We start from the raw sequence: 22,689 nt of genomic DNA on the forward strand, positions 1-22,689 counted from the left end.
CCAGGTTAGTCCCCTAACCAATGAACCATCCTCCTCTCCAGAGAACTATATTTTAGTGATGTCTGAAGCAATTATTACCTCAAAGGCCTTTGTGACTCTGGGCAAATCACAATCGCTATGGGTCTCTGTTTTCCTTACCCACCCTTTATTAAGTGCTTTGCAATTCTATAGTGCCTTTAATTTAAAGTTCTCAAAGCATTAGAACATTTTATAATTCTGTAAAGCAATATGATGCATGTCAAAGGCACTATATTTATCAGTAAATACATAGGTTTTTTCCTCTGAGGCATAGAGATTTAGTGACCAACTTACAATTCCAGTTGCAACTACTTAAACTAAAATGGCTTCAAGGAGAACCTACGATTAGTGTATCTCAATCAATCGAGATAAAGTCTGGGATCTGGAAGTCAAGCTATGTTTTCTGGTTTGTGCTTTAAAAGTCATTTTGACCCAATTGAGGAGTTTAATAAGTATTGTTAAAGTGCATCTGAGGTGAACGCCATTTTTACACAATTATTTTACAGATGTGAAATGCACTTCAACCATCACATTGGCAAAATGTATTAAGGTGCATTTAATTTTTTTATGTTCATTTCAAGATCTTACCTCTTGGATGGCTGTATCAGCTTGCTCTTCGGAGTAGAAGTTCCTCCAACAGATGTTCGTACTTTAACAGGTGAATTTTTGGCTCCAGTGGCCATACTATTGTTTCTTGTAGTGGAAGAACTGCTACTAGAAAATCCTGGACTGAGAGTTGAAGACTGTGGCTTTCGGACTCCACTTGCAGGAGTGGTGTAACTGGAAGCTTTTAGTGGCTGCCTTGGGGTCAACAGAGAGTTTGTACATGACCCTGCTTTCACTGGCTGTCGGACTGTTAAGGGAGACTGGCCAGCACTAGAGGAATACCTGAGCTTATTGGGAGTCAGACCTAGATGTGAAGGGGGGAGGTGGCCCCCCATGGGAGAGAGAGAAAAAAAAGAAATAAGTTAGCAATACTGTCATAGAATCATAGAAGATTAGAGTTGGAAGGGATCTCAGGAGGTCATCTAGTCCAACCCCCTACTCAAAGCAGGACCAACCCCAACTAAATCAGCCCAGCCACGGCTTTGTCAAGGCTGACCTTAGAGGTTTTTAAGGAAGGAGATTCCACCACCTCCCTAGGTAACCCATTCCAATGCTTCACCACCCTTCTAGTGAAATAGTTTTCCCTAATATGCAACCTAGACCTTCCCCACTGCAACTTAAGATCATTGCTCCTTGTTCTGTCATCTGCCACCACTGAGAACAGTCTAGCTCCATCCTCTTTGGAACCCCCCTTTCAGGTAGTTGAAGGCTGCTATCAAATCCCCCCTCATTCTTCTCTTCTGCAGACTAAATAAGCCCAGTTCCCTCAGCCGCTCCTCATAAAATCATGTGCCCCAGGCCCTAATGATTTTCGTTGCCCTCCGCTGGACTCTTTTCAATTTGTCCACATCCTTCTTGAAGTTGGTGGCCCAAAACTAGACACAATACTCCAGATGTGGCCTCACCAGTGCCAAATAGAGGGAAATAATCACTTCCCTCGATCTGCTGGCAATGCTCCTACTAATGCAGCCCAAGAAGGCATTAGCCTTCTTGGCAACAAGGGCATATTGTTGACTCATATCCAGATTCTCGTCCACTGTAATCCCCAGGTCCTATTCTACAGAACTTCTGCCTAGCCAGTCAGTCCCCAGCCTGTAGCCAGGCATAGGATTCTTCCGTCCTAAGTGCAGGTCTCTGCACTTGTCCTTGTTGAACCTCATCAGACTACTTTTGGCCCCAATCATCCAATTTGTCTAGGTCACTCTGGACCCTGTCCCTATCCTCTAGTGTATCTACTCATCCACAAACTTTCTGAGGGTGCAATCCATCCCATCATTTAGCCCATTAATGAAGATGTTGAACAAAAGCAGCCCCAGGACCAACCCCTAGGGCACTCCGCTTGATACTAACTGCCAACTAGACATCACGCCATTGATCACTACCCGTTGAGCCAGACAATCTAGCCAGCTTTCTATCCACCTTATAGTCCATTCATCCAATCCATACTTCTTTAACTTGATGGCAAGAATACTGTGGGAGACCGTATCAAAAGCTTTGCTAAAATCAAAATATCTCTCATCCACCGTTTTCCTCATATCCACAGAGCCAGTTATCTCATCATAGAAGGCAGTCAGGTCAGGCATGACTTGCCCTTGGTGAATCCATGTTGACTATTCCTGATCACATTCCTCTCCTCCAAGTGCTTCAAAATGGATTCCTTGAGGACCTGCTCCATGATTTTTCCAGGGATTGAGGTTAGATTGACTGGTATGTAGTTCTCCGGGTTCTCCTTCTTCCCTTTTTTAAAGATGGGCACTATATTTGCCCTTTTCCAATTGTCTGGGACCTCCCCCAATCACCATGAGTTTTTAAAGATAATGGCCAATGACTCTGCAATCACATTAGCCAATTTCCTCAGCACTCTCTGATTCATTAGTTCCGGACCCATTGACTTGTGCATGTCCAGCTTTTCTAAATAATCCTTAACCCGTTCTTTTGCCACCGAGGGCTGGTCATCTCCTCCCCATACTTGCTGCACTGGGCAGCAGTCTGGGAGCTGATCTCGTCTGTGACGACCGAGGCAAAAAACATTGAGTACTTCAGCTTTTTCCACATCATCTGTCACTAGGTTGCCTCCCTCATTCAGTAAGGATCCCACACTTTCCCTGACCTTGTTGCTAACATACCTGTAGAAACCCTTCTTGTTATCCTTCACATCCCTTGCTAGCTACAACTCCAGTTGTGCTTTGACCTTCCTGATTACACCCCTGCATGCTCAAGCAATATTTTTATATTCCTCCCTAGTCATCTGTCCAAGTTTCCACTTCTTGTAAGCTTCCTTTTTGTGTTTAAGCTCACCGAAGATTTCTCTGTTAAGCCAAGCTAGTCGCCTGCCATATTTGCTATTCTTTCTGCACATTGGAATGGTTTGTTCCCGCACCATCAGTAAGGCTTCTTTAAAATACAGCCAGCTCTCCTTGATTCCTTTCCCCCTCATATTAGCCTTCCAGGGGATCCTGCCAATCAGTTCCCTGAGGGAGTCAAAGTCTGTCCCAAGAATATTTTAGGATGCTGGGCCTTTTAAGAACCTCAAAGCTGCAGTCAGGCAAATTAAGTTTAACTAAGAACAAAAATAATCATTTTGCCACTTCATTTGTGAAATGATAAAGTGAACTGACTTGTTGATGGTTGCTGAATTCTGGAAAGTCGGCTGCTGGGCACCTGCAAATCTGATTCCAGACTCCGACTGCTTCTTACAGATTCCAGTGAGCGAAGGCTTGTCCTAGCCAGGTTAGGCATACTGTGGCGCATTTCCTCTGAAATATGAATTTCCAATAGAATGTATACTATACAGTAATCAAATTGCCTTCATTGTTTAGTCTATTCCTAGGAAATTGCACACTACCATTTTAATTCAAAATAATAAACAGAGCAAACATAACCAATTGCAGGAGTGGTTTCCATGAAACAGCTATTCTTTCCCTAAATCATTTCCAAGCTATTTTTAATACATAGTATCGTAAAGTTTACAGCCAGCCTACCTTCGTTATTTGTGTATTTTAGCTGGTCTTGCATTGGACTTTGCACAGCTCTCCTTGGGGGTCGAATTCGAGAGGTTGTTGTCCTGCTGTAATCTGCACCTGAAGAAGGGGACTGGCAACGGGGGGAGCTGAGAGGAGATGGCGAGTACCTGTGAGCACTACGATAGGATAGCGAACAATCATAATCATCCTCATCCTCCAGACTATATGTATCAAACTCCTGGTCACTATAGGTGCCTCTCCTCAGAGAGTGAAGGGAAGCACTGGAACTGCGACGGGATACTGAAGCAGAACTTGAAGCACAGTCCTGACGGAGACCTGGAAATGTATAATATATGTCAGATTCACAATAATTTATTAGACCATTTCCCTGCCATACCACAGTAGGGGGAGGGGCGGCACAGATTTTGATGCCTTTATTCACACTGTAGAGTACCTTCCTTCACAAGCATAGATGGAATAAAGTGCTAATCAATGCAAAGGGATCCCTTGATTTGTGCTTTTTGGTCTCCTGTTCTAATTACTATTTGTTATCAGTGGTTTTAACTTTGTAAAACCTTGGTACAAAGGAAGTAAATATTTTCTAGAAGGTTTACATAAGAACCTAAACATCACCTTGCAATAATCTGATTTACAGAAAGTGGAGAATGGAATTATTATGTAGCCCAACTGCTCGACATTTCTTTGTTCCTCCTCTGCAACTCTATGCAAGAGTGTGACTGGAATTCTCAGCTAGGACCTAATCCAACTCCCAATGAAGTCAATGGAAAGATTGCTATTGATTCCAAAGGGAATCTTTCCATTGACTTCAATGGGAGTTGGATCAAGCCCCTAAAATCCAAACAAGAGGCAATGAGTACATTTGGCCCTCTGCAGCATGTCTAGTGGATTGAGCACAGGACCAGAGCTAGAAATCCAAGTTCTAACTGCAGCCCTCTTAATTCTGGCTCTCTGTTTTTGACTCAGGCTCTGGGCTACACATGAAATGTTGTTGCATGGAAGATGCAAACAGATTTTAAAACATGGTTCTCTAGAAAAATGCTACCATGGTTTTAAATCTCAATGCAGAGAGAACTTCATTTAGGCACAGAGTAAGATTTTCAAAGATACAAATGGTAGACACCTAACTCCAGTTTGGACCTTTCAAAATCTCCTCCACAATCATTTTTATGAAGTGTCGTGAATTGAAAATGTTATCTTATCAACCAGGTTTACGTAGACATCTTAGAGCTGTAGAATTTAAAGTTAACTTATAAAAGAAAATGTAGTAAATTGAAAGTGGGCTATTAAAATCTTGTATGTTTGGACAGTTGAAATCTATCTGCATTTCCCTACAATTTCAATTACAAGAGTAACAGAAAGGAAATTGCTGTCACATACTTTCTTCCTGTAGGCGTGCCATAACCTGGACATCAGTCAAGTCCTGCAGCTTGTATCCCATAGAGATGGAGTCATCAGATGTACTCAACTCACTGTCTACAGAGGACTGAGAGCTCAGTGCAGAATGCATGCTCAAGTAACCTTCAGAAAAAAAGAAAAGGAGACAAACACAGAACAATGAGGAGCAGAAAACTCTTTAGACACCCACACAGAACCAGTGATAAACTGCATAATTTTATTCCAATGCCACTTCCAGTCATGATGCAAAGAGATAAAATTCAGAACTGAGGTGGCCCAGTTTATTTGCTAGGAATAATTTACACAAGTCAGTAATGGCTGCAGAAGAGAGCGTGCTCCACATCTATCAGTAAATTTTATGAGGTAGAGCCTGGCATCGTGCTTTGTGGCCGCCTCATCGAGAGGAAGAGAAATGCTCTTTCTTTAATATGGACTTGAACCCAGAAATAGCTGCCAGAACATTTCTCGGTATTTACTGTTTTTGCACTTTTTTGAGAAAGGTAATGCTGCAGTGCCAATGGTTCAATGTGAACTCTCAGGAGAACTTGCTATGGCATTTACATCTGGCCATAAGAGTGCTAAGATCTGAATCTCTCTCACAGATTCACTGATAGAGTGAAAAGTCATTCAGTTTAATCTCAGGCCTTGGCTACACTTGCAGATGTACAGCGCTGTGAGTTAAACCTGACTTCGTGCAGCTGAGTAGGGAAAGCGCTGCAGTCTGTCCACACTGACAACTGCCCAGCGCACTGTCGTGGCCACATTTGCGGCAAATGCAGCACTATTGGGAGTGGTGCATTATGGGCAGCTATCCCACAGAGCACCTTTTCCCATCTGGCACCGTGGGTTGTGGGAAGGGGGCGAGGGTGCGGGGGATTCTGGGTCCTGTCCCAATGCCCTGTGATGCATTGCTTCGCATCCCAGAAATCCCTTTGTTTCCATTCACCTTTGGCGCCATCTTTCAACGGTTTCTGTGCAGCGCGATCTGTCTGCGGGAAATGGAGTCCGAACTGCTGAAGCGTATGCTGACGAGTCTCGCCAGCATGTCATGTTTGGCTGTCGAACTATTCCTTAAGATCCAAAGTGACAGTGAGAGTGAGGGTGAGGAGTCAGATGATGCTATTGAGCCGCGTAACGCGTACGACACGAAATTGCTTGTGGCATTCATGGACATGCTCAGCACCGTGGAACACCGCTTTTGGGCTCAGGAAACAAGCACCGAGTGGTGGGATCACATCATCATGGAAGTCTGGGATGACGAGCAGTGGCTGCAGAACTTTCAGATGAGAAAAGCCACTTTCATGGGACTGTGCGAGGAGCTCGTCCCCACCCTGCAGCGCAAGGACACGAGATTGAGACCTGCCCTGCCAGTGGAGAAGCGGGTGGCTATTGCAATCTGGAAGCTGGCAACTCCAGACAGCTACCAGTTGGTCGCAAACCAGTTTGGAGTGGGAAAGTCAACCGTTGGAATCGTTTTGATGCAAGTTTGCAAGGCCATTAATCGCATCCTACTCAGAAGAACCGTGACTCTGGGTAACGTGCAGGAAATAGTGGATGGCTTTGCACAAACAGGGTTCCCTAGCTGTGGAGGGGCGATAGATGGGATGCACATTCCTATTCTGGCACCACCCCACCTAGGATCCGAGTATGTTAATCGGAAGGGGTATTTCTCTATGGTTCTCCAGGCGCTTGTGGATCACCATGGGCGTTTCATTGACATTAACACAGGCTGGCCCAGAAAGGTGCATGACGCATGCATCTTTCGGAACACTTGGCTGTTCAGGAAGATGCAGGCCGGGACTTTTTTCCCCGGAGCGGAAGATCACGGTAGGGAAAGTTGAAATGCCCATTGTGATCCTTGGAGATCCCGCTTACCCGTTAATGCCGTGGCTCATGAAACCCTACACAGGGAGCCTTGACAGCAGCAAGGAACGGTTCAACTACAGGCTGAACCGGTGCCGAATGACTGTGGAGTGTGCCTTTGGCCGTTTAAAGGGCTGCTGGCGATCTCTGTATGGGAAGCTGGACTTGGCCGAAAACAGCAACCCCGCGGTTATATCCACGTGCTGTGCCCTCCATAATATTTGGGAAGGGAAGGGTGAAAGCTTCACTCAGGCATGGACCTCCGAGGTTCAACACCTGGAGGCTGAATTTGCACAGCCAGAGAGCAGGGCTATTAGAGGGGCCCAGCGCGGGGCTGCAAGGATTAGGGATGCCTTGAGGGAGCAATTTGAGGCAGAAAACCAGCAGTGATATCTGGTGCCCTCCACGGGAGTGAAGTGCAGTAGTTCCAATCTTTAGGAATCAGTGTTTGCTATGCAGACAAGCAGACTTGCAGTGCCTGTTTATTTCCTGGGCTAAGGAGTCTTACTTTATGCAATAATAAAGAATGTTTTCAAACCCAAAGAATCCATTTATTGAAAAGAAACAAGGGGGTGGAGTGGGGAACAGTACAATCACAGATTTGTGTATGTCCTGTCTGGGGTGCTGTGCAGTGAGTGCTGCACTTCAGGACAGCTATACTGCATGGTGATGGGGGTTGAGTGCAGAGAGCAAGGGTCGTGGTTTTCAGGGCTGGGTGGTGAAGATACTGGTGTTGGAGGCAGCGGGTGGCGTGAAGAACACGGAAGTTGGGGAAAGTGGGTTGGAGGTGACACTGGGGCACAACGGAAAGAGTTTTGGGACAAGGGCTGTAGAGGGGGGGTGGCGTTTGCGGTACTGCTCCTCTTTCTGCATGGCTACCAGCTCCTCGATAGTGTCTGCTTGGCGCTCCAGGATGCTTATGAGCTTATCAGTGCTTTGCTGCCAGCGCGCGGTGCTTTGCCACCGGTGCGCTGCGTTTTCCTGGCGGATCCTGCTTTCTCTCTCCCTCTAGTCCTGTGCTTTCTCATTCTCTTTAATAGATTGCCACACCACTTCTTGCAGCATGTCTTCTTTGCTTTTTCACGGTCTCTTCCTGAGTCTTTGCAGTCTCTGAGCAGGCGATAAGAGGGACGGCTAAAGTCTCAAGGTTGATGCAGCTGTATAGGCAAAATGCAACATTTAACAGAGGCAGCATTGTTTATACCAGACAGAGTAATGATTCCCCCCGCACTTAAGGAGTAGAAAACACACAGGGTCTACACAATAGCATAATTTTCCTGTCCAAAACAGAGCACACATATCCCATGGGAGCCTCAAAATGGTGAGTAAGGGGGACTGATTGTTTCAGGGCTGCACTGTCCTCTGGGTTTCTGTGCCTTGGGGAGAGCCAACAGCTTCAGGGGGCGCCTACACTGAACACTGTCCCAACATTTTCCACAGGAATTCGTCCTGGACGATATCTCGCTGCTGAGGGTGACCTGGGAAGCAAGGGAGGGTCTTCTACTGCAATGTGGCTTCCACCCTGATCCATATGCAGCTTGCCTGTGTGCAGCAATGGTCCCCCCCACCCCTCGCGGCACAGTGGTGCGGACACATTAGCCTGGCTGGGACAAGGACCACGGTGGCTCTCCTGATAAACCTGCGCAAGCGCATTGCACACGTTCTGGATGAGACATTCAAGGAGATTACCGAGGCCGATTACCGTGATGTGATAAACCACATCAATGCACTATTCTGCATCTAGGCATGCATGCCTAACCCTCCTCTCCCAAAGTGCCCGCACTGAAAAAATTCCTTCCCAAAAAAAGAAACAAAAACAAAAAAAAACACACGCTTACCAGGAACCTGCTCTTCTGTTTGTCCTCCACCAAGTACCAGCCGCTGCGACTGGCTACCTTCCTCCTGGCTTGAGAAGAGCTCCTGGCTGCATGGCTTCAGGGATTCCGGGGTGTCTCCATCCGGCTCACCACCATCACTCCCATTTTCCTCCTCCTCCTCCTCTTCTTCCTCCTCCTCCTCCCCCGCCACACCGGCTCTGAAGTGTCCATGGTGGTGCTCGGAGTGGAGGTGGGGTTAACCCCAAGTATCGCATCCAGCTCTTTGTAGAATCAGCAGGTCGCGGGGGGAGCACCCAAGCGGCCGTTTGCATCACGGGCTTTGCGGTAGGCACTCCGCAGCTCCTTCACTTTAATCCTGCACTGCAGGGTGTCCCGGTCATGGCCCCTTTCCATCATGTCTTTTGATACCTTCCCGAAGGTATCGTAATTCCTACGGCTGGAGCGCAGCTGGGACTGGACAGCTTCCTCCCCCCAAACACTGATGAGGTCCAGCAACTTGCCATTGCTCCATGCTGGGGCTCGCTTGGCGCGTGGAGGCATGGTCACCTGGAAAGATTCGCAGATAGCACTCCTCGCCACGCCGGGCTGAGCAAACAGGAAGGGGATTTTTAAAATTCCCGGGGAATGTAAAGGGTCGGTCACATGGTTGGTTACCTGAGGCTAGGACAGTAGAGTTTGATCTGATGACCAGAGTGGCTACAACAGGCATTGTGGGATACTGCCGAATAATTCTGGAGGCCATTCACAGTGCATTGGGCGGCCACACTGGAGCCGCAGCTCTGCAGCGGCAGCGCTGCACTCGCTATTCCTCTCGGAGAGGTGGAGTACATGCAGTGCTGCAACCACGGAGATACAGCGCTGCAAATGCCTTGCCAATGTGGACAGGGAGTGAGTTACAGCACTGGGGGCGGCTTTACAGCGATGCAACTCGCAAGTGTAGCCAAGGCCTCTGTGACCCAATGGAAGGCAAAAAGCCCTCCTGTACTATTCAAATTTCGAAGAATTACAACAGTGAGTTTGTTCTATGTGAGACAAGCTGGTCGTATAATATCCTTATGCAATGGTAGGTTTTATACTAGGTACTTGCTATCTCATCCTCTGTTTTCCTCACCCCTGTTTGTTTCTGCCACTTTTTGCATCTTGTCATAAACCAAGACTGTGAAACTCTTTATCTATTTGTACAACATCTAGTACAATGAAATCCTGATTGGGACCTTTACATTGCTGTAATATAAATAATAAAATATAAATTAGCAGGCTCTCTCTCTGATTAAGGAGAGAAATTTCTACTACAGGCACATACATGAATGAAAAAATTCATTTCAAATGAAAGCATTCATGATTTGTAATGTGAAAATTTACCTAATATCGTTTGTTTAATGATCTAAGTTTTGAAAATCAATATTTTCCCACAGTACATTTATGAGATATTCCAATAGTTTACAGCAGGATAAGTATTATGAATACAGAGCAGTTTTCTGGCATACATTTGTTGGCGAAAGACATTTTCCTTACTTACTAGTTGTTTTTGGTGAACTAGTTATACCAGTATTCATCCTCTGGTCTCAGGCAAATGGCAGTCAATCCAACATAGAATTGTTTGTACTCTGGCCTTTCTTCCCTTGTATTTTCTCCTCCTGCTTGGCAGCAGAGGAATGACTGCTAAAGGGTAGCTTCTTATCCCACTTTATTAACCTAGCAGCCTAGTTAACATATCTCCATCCTCTTTTTCCATTTCATAAATACTGGATAAAAATAACACTAAATACTTTTTAGTTCACATGAAAAGCAATGTCACCGGAGGGGGGGAGGAGAGGGGGAATTGAGAAGGGGAGAAGAAATCCAAGGGTGTGAACATCTCTACATGGCAATTGCCTGCCTCCTCGCTGATTCACATGACAAATTACCATAGTGCGCACTAGAAGCAACCAAATGCCAAAATACAGAGATGCAGATCCCATTACTTGTACAGTTATTTTAGGGCTGAAGAGAGAGAGAGAGAAATGAATCCCAAACCAATAATAACTGCCCCTATATAACGGTTTGGACTTAGGAAGCAAACCAGCAAAAGAGAAGAACCTTAAGAATGTGCAAAATACAGGCTCGCAAGATTCTGTGCTTGTCTTATAGGAGTTGATATCACTAACATCTAAAGTAGGGTGAAGAGTGCAGCTTCCTGCTCAGAGTTAGGGATTAGCCGTCATCGGCTATAAAGGGGAAACAAAACCACAGAGTCCTAAACTCCAGAACTCTTGCCAGACAAGTGAAGATCCGATTAAAAGTCTATCATGAGGCTTCTGATGCACCTATTGTATATAGGCCACCATTTGCAGCCTGCCTTTTTTACCTCAGATCATGTAGTTTCAGTAGAAATTATCAAAATTTCTTGAAAGCCTTTTCTACACTAGAAAACTGAACTGTGGCTAAAAGTAATTTTCCGCAATGGTTTCTCCCAAATGGCACTGAAAATGCTAATCTAAAGCAGGCAAAAACTGTTTTCAAAGCCAGTTCAGGAGGAAACATCACTAAATATCCATTTTAAGCAATGGTTAATTTCCTAATGTAGACAGAACTTAAGATAGTAGTGACAGAATCTCCATGTCATTTCCTCAAGATGCTCCCTTTGGGTTGAGCAATATTTTGAAAGAAGAAGGATGTTCCAGGGACTAGGGCAGGGATTGGCAACCTTTGGCACGCGGCTCGCCAGGCCAGGCTGTTTGTTTACCTGCTGCATCCGCAGGTTCGGCCAATTGCGGCTCCCACTGGCCGCGGTTCCCCACTCCAGGCCAATGGGGGCGGTAGGAAGCGGTGGCCAGCACATTCCTCGGCCCACGCTGCTTCCCGCAGCCCCTGTTGGCCTGGGACGGCGAACCGCAGCCAGTGGGAGCCGCGATCGGCTGAACCTGTGGACACGGCAGGTAAACAAACCGGCCTGGCCCGCCAGGGTGCTTACCCTGACGAGCCGCGTACCAATGGTTGCCGATCCCTGGGCCAAGGCATTAGTCTAGGACTTGGGAGACTCGTTTTCCATCTATAACAGCGGTTCTCAAACTTTAGCAATCCGAGGACCCCCATTTTGATTTTAAAATTTTCCGACCCTCCCCCCCAATTACCCCACTTAGCCCCAGGCCCCGCTCCCACTCCACCCCTTCCCCCAAGGCCCCACACCCCCCCACCTCTTCCTGCTCCACCTCGCCTTTCCTCTTCCCACCCCTTCCCCCACGCGCACCCCGTCCCAGCTCTTCCGCCTCCCTCCCAGCGCTTCCTGCATGCTGCTGAACAGCCATTACCCAGCATGCAGGAGATGCTGGGAGAGAGAGGGAGGAGTTGATCAGTGGGGCCCATAGACCCCCTGGAGTACCCTCATGGACCCCCAGAAGTCCACAGACCCCAGTTTGAGAAACACTGATCTATAAAATAGCAATAACTGCTCTTCCCTACTTCACCGTGTATTGGGAGTGTGGCATTATACCCCATATTCTTCATAGTCATATTATGATATGAGTATGTCATAATTATGATGTATTTTGTACAATATAAAACATCTGAGATATCATTGGAAAGGTTATGATTTCGTAAATATGATTATCTAACTTGTATGCATGTATCATTCTGGTATCTGAAATTAGGAATATTGTCTATGCATCTATTACAAATTTGTTTGCATTCTGTCTAGTGGGCATTCCCCAGCTGCAATCAGTCTAGATGGCTAGCTGGGAAGGGCCATTAGGGAAAACAATAGAAGATGCTAATCTCCCACTGGGGAGCCTTCCCGAGGAGCCTTCCTGAGGATGCTACGAACAGCCTCTGACTCATGGCTGTTATGGCCCTACAGAGACGTGACCAAGTCACCTGGTACTGGACTCCATCACAGAATACTAGAGTTTTTCCACTGACAGGCATGGGAACTAAAGTTGGAGACAAAGGGTTCCCGCCATATGCAAAAGCTATTTAAGGCAGGGAAGTAACATCATTGTGGTACTTCACTAACTCCCCGCCCAAAGGAGACTCTTGGAAACACCTGAGAAACGAGGATTTAACTGGGGGAGAAGAGCTGAACACAGGTTAGAGGGATTTCTAGCCTATAAAAGTAACACCTGGAGTTTTAAGCTGCAAGCAAGTGCAGCTTGGCCTCAAGAATCTCTGCAAACTGCCTAAACCAACAATTAGGGTGAGAATTTGCTACTCATTTCCAATTTCTTTAGTATATTAAGCTTATGTTGCATTTTTGTTTTATTTGCTAGGTAATCTGCTTTGATCTGAATGCTATCCCTTATAATCACTTAAAATCTATCTTTTGTAGTCAATAAACTTATTTTTGTTTTGTCTAAAACCAATGTTTGGAAATAATGGGGGGGAGGCATATCTTTCTCCACATTGAGAGAGGGGGCGAATTTCTTGAGCTTATGCTGTACAGTTTTCTGTGCAGTGCAAGACAGTATCATTTTGGGTTTACCCTCCAAAAGGGAGCATGCACTTAAGAAACTGGGCAGTTCTTTAGCTAAGCCTTCCTATGCAGAGTGGATCTCAGTATCTCTGTGAGCTGCAGCTGGATGTACCCCTATCTGTATGTGTGCTGGAGGGGGCTTGAGAGCCTGTCTCAGCAGTACAGTGTAAAGGGAGCCCAGGCTGGAGGGTCAAGCGGGCTCAGTGGTACCCCAGTTCCAGGTGGCACCCCGGGGGGAACGTGTCACAGGGAGGATAACTGCATTAAATTCCTTGACTTTAACAAAGCTTTTGATACGGTCTCCCACAATATTCTAGCCAGCAAGTTAAAGAAGTATGGATTGGATGAATGGACTATAAGATGGATAGAAAGCTGGCTAGATCGTTGGGCTCAACGGGTAGCGATCAATGGCTCCATGTCTAGTTTGCAGCCGGTATCAAGCAGAGTGCCCCAAGGGTTGGTCCTGGCGCCGGTTTTGTTCAATATCTTCATTAATGATCTGGAGGATGGTGTGGACTACACCCTCAGCAAGTTTGCAGATGACACTAAACTGGGAGGAGTGGTAGATACGCTGGAGGGTAGGGATAGGATACAAAGGGACCTAGACAAATTAGAGGACTGGGCCAAAAGAAACCTGATGAGGTTCAACAAGGACAAGTGCAGAGTCCTGCACTTAGGACGGAAGAATCCCATGTACTGCTACAGACTAGGGCCGAATGGCTAGGTAGCAGTTCTGCAGAAAAGGATCTAGGGGTTACAGTGGACAAGAAGCTGGATATGAGTCAACAGTGTGCCCTTGTTGCCAAGAAGGCTAAACGGCATTTTGGGCTGTATAAGTAGGGGCATTGCCAGCAGACTGAGGGACGTGATCATTCCCCTCTATTCAAAATTGATGAGGCCTCAACTGGAGTATGTGTCAAGTTTTGGGCCCCACACTACAAGGAGGATGTGGAAAAATTGGAAAGAATCCAGCAGAGGGCAACAAAAATGATTAGGGGGCTGGAGCACATGACTTATGAGGAGAGGCTGAGGGAACTGGGATTGTTTAGTCTGCAGAAGAGAAGAATATGGGGGGATTTGATAGCTGCTTTCAACTACCTGAAAGGGGGTTCTAAAGAGGATGGATCTAGACTGTTCTCAGTGGTACCAGATGACAGAACAAGGAGTAATGGTCTCAAGCTGCAGTGGGGGAAGTTTAGGTTGGATATTAGGGAAAACTTTTTCACTAGGAGGGTGGTGGAATCTTTTCACTGGAATGGGTTACCTAGGGAGGTGGTGGAATCTTCTTCCTTAAACACCTCTAAGGTCAGGCTTGACAAAGCCCTGGCTGGGATGATTCAGTTGGGGATTAGTCCTGCTTTGAGCAGGGGGTTGGACTAGATGACCTCCTGAGGTCCCTTCCAACCCTGATATTCTATGATTCTATGACAAAGACGGTGAGGCACTCCTATGGTAGGAGGAGCAATACAAGATAAACAGAAGTTCTATATCTTTAAAACAGACACTTTCAGTACAATGACCTTTTCCTCTTTGTCCGTATCTTTTCAAAGACATCAAAGATATTTCCAGCAGCTAAGCAAAAGTAGCAAGGATGTGGTGCATTGAAAAAAAAAAAAGCACAATGTTCTTCCAAAGACATTACCTTCCACCCTAAGAGGGCAAAACTGAACTACTCTAGACTGGCCAGTAACCAGCAACAAACTCTGGGTGTTCTATATGCAAAGTTTGTTCTGAGAAAGGACTGCAGAGTTTTAACTTTGCATTAGTTATTCATGATGCACTAATCTTTGACAATCCTACTGACCAGTGACTTACTAAAATAAAAGCATTACCATACTTCTGTTTTTGTTCTGGTATTCCACAACAGATTTTACACTTCATTAACTGAGGGCAAGTGTACACTAAAAAATTAAGTCGATCTAAGTTACGTTGACCTACAGCCACTGCAGTAATTAAATCACTTTTGCATGTTCACACTACACTCCTTGTGTCGACGGTGTGTGTCCTTACCAGGAGCACGTCAACCAATTTAAAACTGTCAGCATGGGGCATTGTGGGATGGCTTCTGAAAGGCAGCAACAGGTTCAGGCGGGACGGCAACTGCCACGCCGGGGCAACTGCCAGGCTCGTGAGAGTCCCGTACCAATGTTGCCTGGGCCATGCCAGGGCGATCAGGAGGACCCAGGCCCTGTCCGTTTTTATCTTCTCCAAGACCTTGCCAATCAACGGGATCGGGGGGAAGGCATAGAGAAGCTGGCCCGACCAAGATAGGAGGAAGACATCAGAGATGGTACCCGCATCCAACCCCCCCTCGGAGCAGAAGCGAGGACACTGACGGTTCTGCCGTGTTGCAAACAGGTCCACCTTGGGAAAATCCTGTGCACCACCTCTGGGTGTAGTGACCACTCGTGCTGAGAAGAGAAGTCTTAGCTCAGGCGATCCACCCGTGAGTTCCAGGCACCCGGTAAGTGGTGGGCTTCCAGGCAAATATTGTGGGCAATACAGAAGTCCCACAGCCTGAGGGCTTCCTGGCAGAGGGCAGAGGAGCAGGCCCCGCCTTGCCTGTTGATGTAAAACATCAAGGCCGTGTTGTCCGTGAGAACCCTGACCACTCTGCCCTCCAGGTGCAAGTAGAAGGCCGCACATGCCAGACAGACCACCCTGAGCTCCTTGACGTTTATATGCAGGGCAAGGCCCTGCGCGGACCACACACCTTGGATCTGAACGTTCCCCACATGGGCTCCCCACCCCAGGTCCGACGCATCTGACACCAGTTCCACTGATGGGGGCCTGCCCCTGAATGGGACCCTGTGGAGCATGTTCCCCGCGGAGGACCACCATTGTAGGGAGGTGATCACCGGTTCAGGCACAGTGAGGACCTTGTCCATCCTGTCTCTGGAATGGGAGAACACCGAGGCCAATCAGAGCTGGAGGAGCCTCATCCTGAGTCTGGTGTGGCGAACCTCATATGTGCACACCAACATGTGACCCAAGAGCTGGAGGCACGCTCTGGCTGTGGTCATAGGGAACCTTGTGACTGTGCCAAGGAGTTCCCTTAGGGTCTCAAACCTGTCCGGGGGGAGGGAGGCCCTGGCCGATGTCGCGTCCAGGACTGCCTCAATAAACCCTATGCGCTGCACTGGGACTAACGTGGACTTGGTGTTGTTTACCAACAGGCCCAGGGTGACGCACGTGGACAGAAGGAGTTCCACATGATCCCGCACCTGCAACCTGGAGCTGCCCTTGACCAGCCAGTCGTCAAGAAAGGGGAAGATCTGGACCCCGCGATGTCTGAGATAGGCTGCTACCACAGACATGTACTTTGTGAATACCCTGGGAGCAGTGGACAGGCCAAACGGGAGGACAGTAAATTGGTAGTGTTCCTGCCCAACCATGAAACAGATGAAACGTCTGTGCCCCTCTAAAATATGAATGTGGAAGTACGTATCCTGCAGATCGAGGGCGGCGTACCAGTCCCCGGGATCCAGGGAGGAGATGATGGCGGCCAGAGACACCATGCAAAACTTGAGCTTTACCATGTACTGGTTCAGGCCTCTCAAGTCCAGGATGGGCCTGAGCCCACCTTTGGCCTTTGGAATAAGGAAGTCGCGGGAGTAGAAACCCTTGCGTCTGAACTCCGCTGGTACCACTTCCATCGCTCCTAGGCCAGGGAGCCGTCCCACCTCCTGCTTGACCAGAGCCTCGTGGGAGGGGTCCCCCAGGAGGGATGGGGACAGACGGTGGGTGGGATAGAGGAAAACTGGAGGGTGTAACCCCTGGAGACGGTGTTGAGGACCCATTGGTCCAAGGTCGGCCACGACCACTCTGGGAGAAAAGCACACAACCGGTTGGAGAAGGGAAGCTTTATTGCGGGTGGATCCCTCGTATGAACTAGTAAGTTACCCCTGGGCATCCTGTCGAAACTGATGCTTTCCTGCCTGTTTGCCCTTGGAGGGCCCAGGTTGGGGCGCAGACCAGGATTGCCTCTGTAGGCATTTCTTATAGTCCCTTGACTTTTTATAAGGGGGCTCATATTTAGCGTGGGTGGCCTGGGTGGGAGCCTGCTGCAGCTTAAACTTGGTCCTGGCTGGAGCCGGGACATAGAGACCAAGGGTCTTAGGCATCGTGCGGGAATCTTTCAGGCCCTGCAATTTCACGTCCATCTGTTCTGCAAATGGCCTTGCCATCCAACGGAAGGTCCTGTAACGAGTTATGCGCCTCGCTGGATAGCCCAGACAGCAGGAGCCACGACGCCCTCCTCTTGGACGCCACGGAGGCCATAGACCTTGCAGCTGTATCCGCGGCATCCGACGCTGACTGCAGGGTTGCCCTGGCAGCCACTGTACCCTCCTCCACCGGAGCCTTAAACTCCTTCTTGTCACGCTCTTGGAGAGAGTCCTTGTATCTTCCCAGGAGGGCTTAGTGGTTCGCCACCCTTAAGTGGAAACTCAAGGATGAATAAACATTTCTCCCGAATAGATCCAGTCTCCTTGAGCCTTTATTCTTAGGAGTAGGGGCCGGTTGGCCCTGCTTCTCCCTGTGGTTCACCGACTCAACCATCAGTTAGTTGGGGGCAGGGTAGGTGTACAGGTATTCATGCCCCTTGGCAGGCACGAAGTACTTCCGTTCCGCCCTCTAAAAGATAGGGGGCAAGGAAGCCGGGGTTTGCCAAAAGGCGTTCAAAATCTTTGCCACCCCTTCATGGAGTGGGAGGGCCATCCCGCCTGGCGCTGAGGCCAAGAGGATGTTGAAGAGGGAGTCCGAGGGTTCCTCCACCTCCTCGGCTTCAAGGTTAAGGCTTGATGCCACCCTTTTCAACAGTTCCTGGTGGGCTTTAGAGTCCTCCTGCAGGACAGGCGGAGGAGGGGCCGTAATCGCCTCATCAGCGGGGAGGATGAGGATAGGGGTGCGGTACTTTGCGAACCCATCGGTGCCGCAGACCCCACCACTTGGTCCCCCTCCGGGCATGGAACTGGTGATGAACGCCCCACCAACTCCTTCCTGGGAGGCTGAGATAGGGAGGCCGATGATCTCTCCAAGGCTCCGGCCACCTAGCGAGCCACTACTGGGGGCTGCATTGGGGGCCACGGGGCCCATTGGTACCACAGTGCTGGCCAAGGAGCCCGGTGCCATTGCACCTGCTGTGGCACCAGTGGAGCAGGCTGTTCAGCCTGACTAGCCTGTCCCAACAACTAACGACTGCGAAGGGAGGCTGGGCTGGCATTCAACCTGCCGCTATCGCAGGACCGGGAGGAGCGGTAGCATCGGGAATGGTGCAGACCACGAGACCATGATCCTGGTGTGGAGGAGCAGGAGTACTGCCGGTAGCAGCTGCTCCGCAATCGGCTCCGACGGACAGATCTGCGACGGCGTGGTGCCAGCGATCTACACCTGTAACGCAGGAGCGGGGCCACGGCAGGGACCTCGAGCGAGACGAAGAACGGGAACAGCGTCGATGACCGTACTGCGACAGGCTATGGTAGCCTCTCGGAGACTATGGTCCCTTGAGGCGGAGCGGTGCCTGGAACCCCTACCTGTCGGTACCCAGCCAGACAACCTGGGGGTTGGACTGCACACGGGGCAGTTGCTGAGCGGCGAACGGCATCAGGAACATTCCCTAGACCATGAATGGTACCGACCAGGCGGCAACTGTGGGAATCCAAGTGGTGGCTTGCCTCTGGACTGGGGAACCAAAGGTGGTGGTGCCCTTGGTACTGGCGGAGACATAACGTCTTGGGCCGCTTACAGAGGCTGACGGGGACAGAGAACTGCCCAATGTGGGTCTAGTCTCTGCCCCGGTCTTACTCCGGTGTCTCGGTGGAGAAGACCTCTTCTTTGCTTTCTTGGAATGTCCTGAGGACGGGAAGCGGTGCTGGCTGGTGGAAGGCACCGAAGGGTCACTGCGCACTGATGCCGCGGTGCTCGGTGCTGACTCGGAGCGGCGCACCAGAGTCAGGGTCAAGGCCGACTCCATTAAAATGGCTCGGAGCCGAATGTCCCATTCCTTCTTGGTCCGAGGCTTGAAGGATCTGCAAATCTTGCAGTGATTGCTGAGATGGGTTCCCCCAGACAGCATAAACAGTCAGCGTGCGGATCACTCATGGGCATTGCCCACTTGCAAGTGTCGCACAACTTAAAGCCCAGGGGATGCCCCGACCCAGGCGCACTAAACTAACTCTAAACTAAACTACTTTAACTACAGGTACTACTAACTATGAACTAATAGCATCCAAGAGGGAAGCTGCAGCCAAGCTGGAGCAGAGCAGTTCCGATGCACCTTCACTGGCGGCAATAAGGAACTGAGAGTGGGGGGAGCATACAGCGCCCCTTCTACCGCACCATAGAGGCGCCACTCCAGGAGTTGCTAGGGGCACTCCCCTACGGGAACTGCTAGGGGAAAAATTTCCTGCACCGTTGCACATGGCGAGCACGCACACCTATTGTGGAATGCACGTGACCAATCGCTTGAAGAATCATAAAATATCAGGGTTGGAAGGGACCTCAGGAGGTCATCTAGTCCAACCCCCTGCTCAAAGCAGGACCAATTCCCAATTAAATCATCCCAGCCAAGGCTTTGTCAAGACTGACCTTAAAAACCTCTAAGGAAGGAGATTCCACCACCTCCCTAGGTAAGAAGAAGCTGCCTTACATTGACCTAACTGTAGCGTAGACCAGGCCTGAGATAGCAAATAATTTTCGTGTGGAGTGAAGTGATGAGCAACTGTAGAAAGATTTTCGTTTACCACAAGCCATTTAAAAAGTTTCTTTCCATCCCATTCTTGAATTCTTTCCTCTGAAAGTGTCCTGATAGAAAGGATAGGGGATGAAGAGACTCATAGGTGCTAACATAATACAAATAATAAAGAAGGTGGTGGTGGTGAAGAAATACAAAAGAATTTTCTCCAGAATGGCAACAAAATATTTCAGTATGCAGTATACCAGGAATTCATCCTGACAGACTCAGCCACTGGTCTCCTGGAATCATTGACATCTACAAGACTACAATAATGGGCAGAGATGGGGGAGGCCATAGACTTAACGTAATCAAGTTGTAAAGCATGGGCCCTTTTGTGGTACTTAGGTCGAGTGGTGCCATCAAACACACAAGCGATGCAAGTTACTGCTAACATCATTGCCAATCTTCTACTAAAAAACTCAAAGATAATTGTAAGCCAATGAACAAAAAGAGATGAAAAACAGATCAAGGAATCTTGTGCATGAAGTGTGCCTTTGTCAAGTTTCTGTCCACCCTCCCTCCACAAAAGCTGAGATTGACACTGCCCTCTCTGCTACTAAAACAGGAAAAGCAGCTGGCATTGATGTCATCCTTCCAGACTTTCTTAAATATCTTAGACCAAGAGGGCACAACTAGATGGCTACAATATTCACAAAGGTCATCATGACCAGCAAACTTCCAACAGCTTGGAGACAATCCATGGCCATCGCTATTTTAAAACCTGGAAAGCTATCTCTCTATCGCTCTCCTTTGGCATGGCTGATCCCCATCCTGGAGACCACAACGAACAGGGCGAAGCTGCTGTGACCAAGCTTTTGCACTAGCTGCACACACTGAGGCCAGCTGCCAACAGAAACAACTGCAGTTTTTATCGACTTCTCATCGGTTTATATCATCTTGGCATAAGGGTTTATTGGTGAAGCTTTCCAACCTGCTTCAACAGAACCACACATTTTGACTCATTAAGTCAATGTTCTCAGACAGAACATTCTGTGTCCATCTTGGAAGTCAGGGTAGCCAAAAGTGAAGTTTGCACAATGGCTTCCCACAGGGATCAGTACTAGCACCGCCCCTTTTTAAGCTGTCTTTTAAGTGATATTTCCAAAACGACATGCCGCATCATTTATGCTGATCCTTGGCACTAACGACACAGGCCACAACACTCAAGAAAGCAGAAGACACCCTTAATGATCTGAAGAGAATGGAAAACTATTTTTGGTTCTGGCGGCTCATACCCAATCCATCAAATATGGTGTTTCAGCTTTTCATCTCAACCAATTCTGAAGCTAAGAGGATACTAAACGTAAACTTTTGGGGCAAGGCAATTGCTCACAATCCTAATCCCCGCGATCAATCGCAGCCTTACCTATCAACAATATCTGAAGCAGGGGAGCCATAAAATGAAAAGTCGCATTAATATGCAAAAGCTAGCAGGTTCTAGTTGGGGTTGTGACTCTCGAACGCTACAAACAGCAATACTGGCTTTGTTTAACTCCATGGTTGAGTACCGCACACCGATTTGGGGAAGATGCTCCCGCACAGACCTTGTCAACACCCAGCTAAAGGCAGCGCCGACACTTATAACTGGCACCCTGAAGTACACTCTGCTGCCTTGTCTTCAAGTCCTCACAAACATCCTTCTTTCAACCATCTGGCAAGAGATAGCAGCACTGTGCAACAACAACAAAAATCACTCACTCACTTGGCAATTGCCTTAAGTCCCGCTGACCATTCTGGGCATCTGGTGAAGCTCTTCTGTCACCTGTCAGCCAATGGGAGTTGCTCCAAAATACTATTGCATAAATGTTTCCAACCCCCACCCCTCACCAAGAGGCAAAAAAAGGTCTATTTTTCTGATATTTAAGAAATTTGCTAGGTAGTTCAAGATTTGTATTCAAGGAACTTTCCATTGGACCAGGAAAAAGTCTTGGATTCTCAAAGTCAAACTCATTGCAGATCCACACCCCCAAGCGACGTAGTAATACAACCTAACCCCCTAACCACAGAATTATGTCGGCAGGAGACCTTCTCCTGCTGACATAGCTAACATCTCTCAAGGAGATGGATTAACTATACCGACAGGAGAGCTCTTCCTTGTCAGTTTAGAGCATCTTCATTAAAGCGCTACAGTGGTGCAGCTGCACTGATGCAGCGTTTTAAATGTAGACTTACCCACAGTCACTAATAGATCTGGATTCCTGATTTGAACAGTCCTTTTGAGAAAACCCCATATTAAACAAATTAATAACTAATTCAGCTCCTCAAAATACACTGCAACTATAAAAAAAGAGATCCTTTCCTATAAAAATCAACCTACAGAACTTAAATAGTCAAAAGAAAGAAGAGTGTCCAAATAATTCAGTACTTCCAGAAATAGTGTTCTATTAAATCTAAAAAAATCGAAGAAGAAAAAAAAGTAACATCTCAAAAGCATACCTGTATCTGTCAAAATATCTGCATGCGAGACAGGTTTTTAAAATATTCATGTGCCTTCAAGTTTCAAGACAGACTGTGTTAAACATGCATTTTTTTTGAACATGCAAATCAGATCTACACAAAAATGAAACGAGAAATTCTTTTGACAGGAAACCAAAGGCAAAGCATTGCTCCAACAGCAACCTAACCATGGGCTGCATCTAGAGGGTTAAATGCTACCCCTGAAAGAGTCCATGTACAAATTTCATTGAGAGCAGACCATGAGCATCCAAAGGACAGACTCTGATCTAAAGTGTTCAGGGGGAAAAACTAGTAGTTTAATCATCATTTGACACAAATTAGAAGTTTTGGTCCCAAATTCCAATG

General features: G+C 47.8%; 1 protein-coding gene across 4 annotated transcripts in view; it reads right to left on the minus strand.

Moving 5' to 3' along the window:
- LOC117882641 (SLAIN motif-containing protein-like) overlaps positions 1 to 22,689 on the minus strand; it is a 91,332-nt gene that overhangs the window by 7,399 nt on the left and 61,244 nt on the right. For all 4 annotated transcript variants that reach the window (XM_034781193.1, XM_034781196.1, XM_034781194.1 and 1 more), the window contains 4 exons: positions 4,986 to 5,126; positions 3,606 to 3,923; positions 3,243 to 3,380; positions 607 to 928 (listed from right to left, as the gene is read on the minus strand). In XM_034781193.1, the coding sequence (XP_034637084.1) occupies positions 607 to 928; positions 3,243 to 3,380; positions 3,606 to 3,923; positions 4,986 to 5,126 (919 nt within the window). The remainder of the gene's footprint in view (positions 1 to 606; positions 929 to 3,242; positions 3,381 to 3,605; positions 3,924 to 4,985; positions 5,127 to 22,689) is intronic.

The sequence above is a fragment of the Trachemys scripta genome, chromosome 9 (assembly GCF_013100865.1).
Source record: "Trachemys scripta elegans isolate TJP31775 chromosome 9, CAS_Tse_1.0, whole genome shotgun sequence".
Classification (NCBI taxonomy): Eukaryota; Metazoa; Chordata; order Testudines; family Emydidae; genus Trachemys; species Trachemys scripta.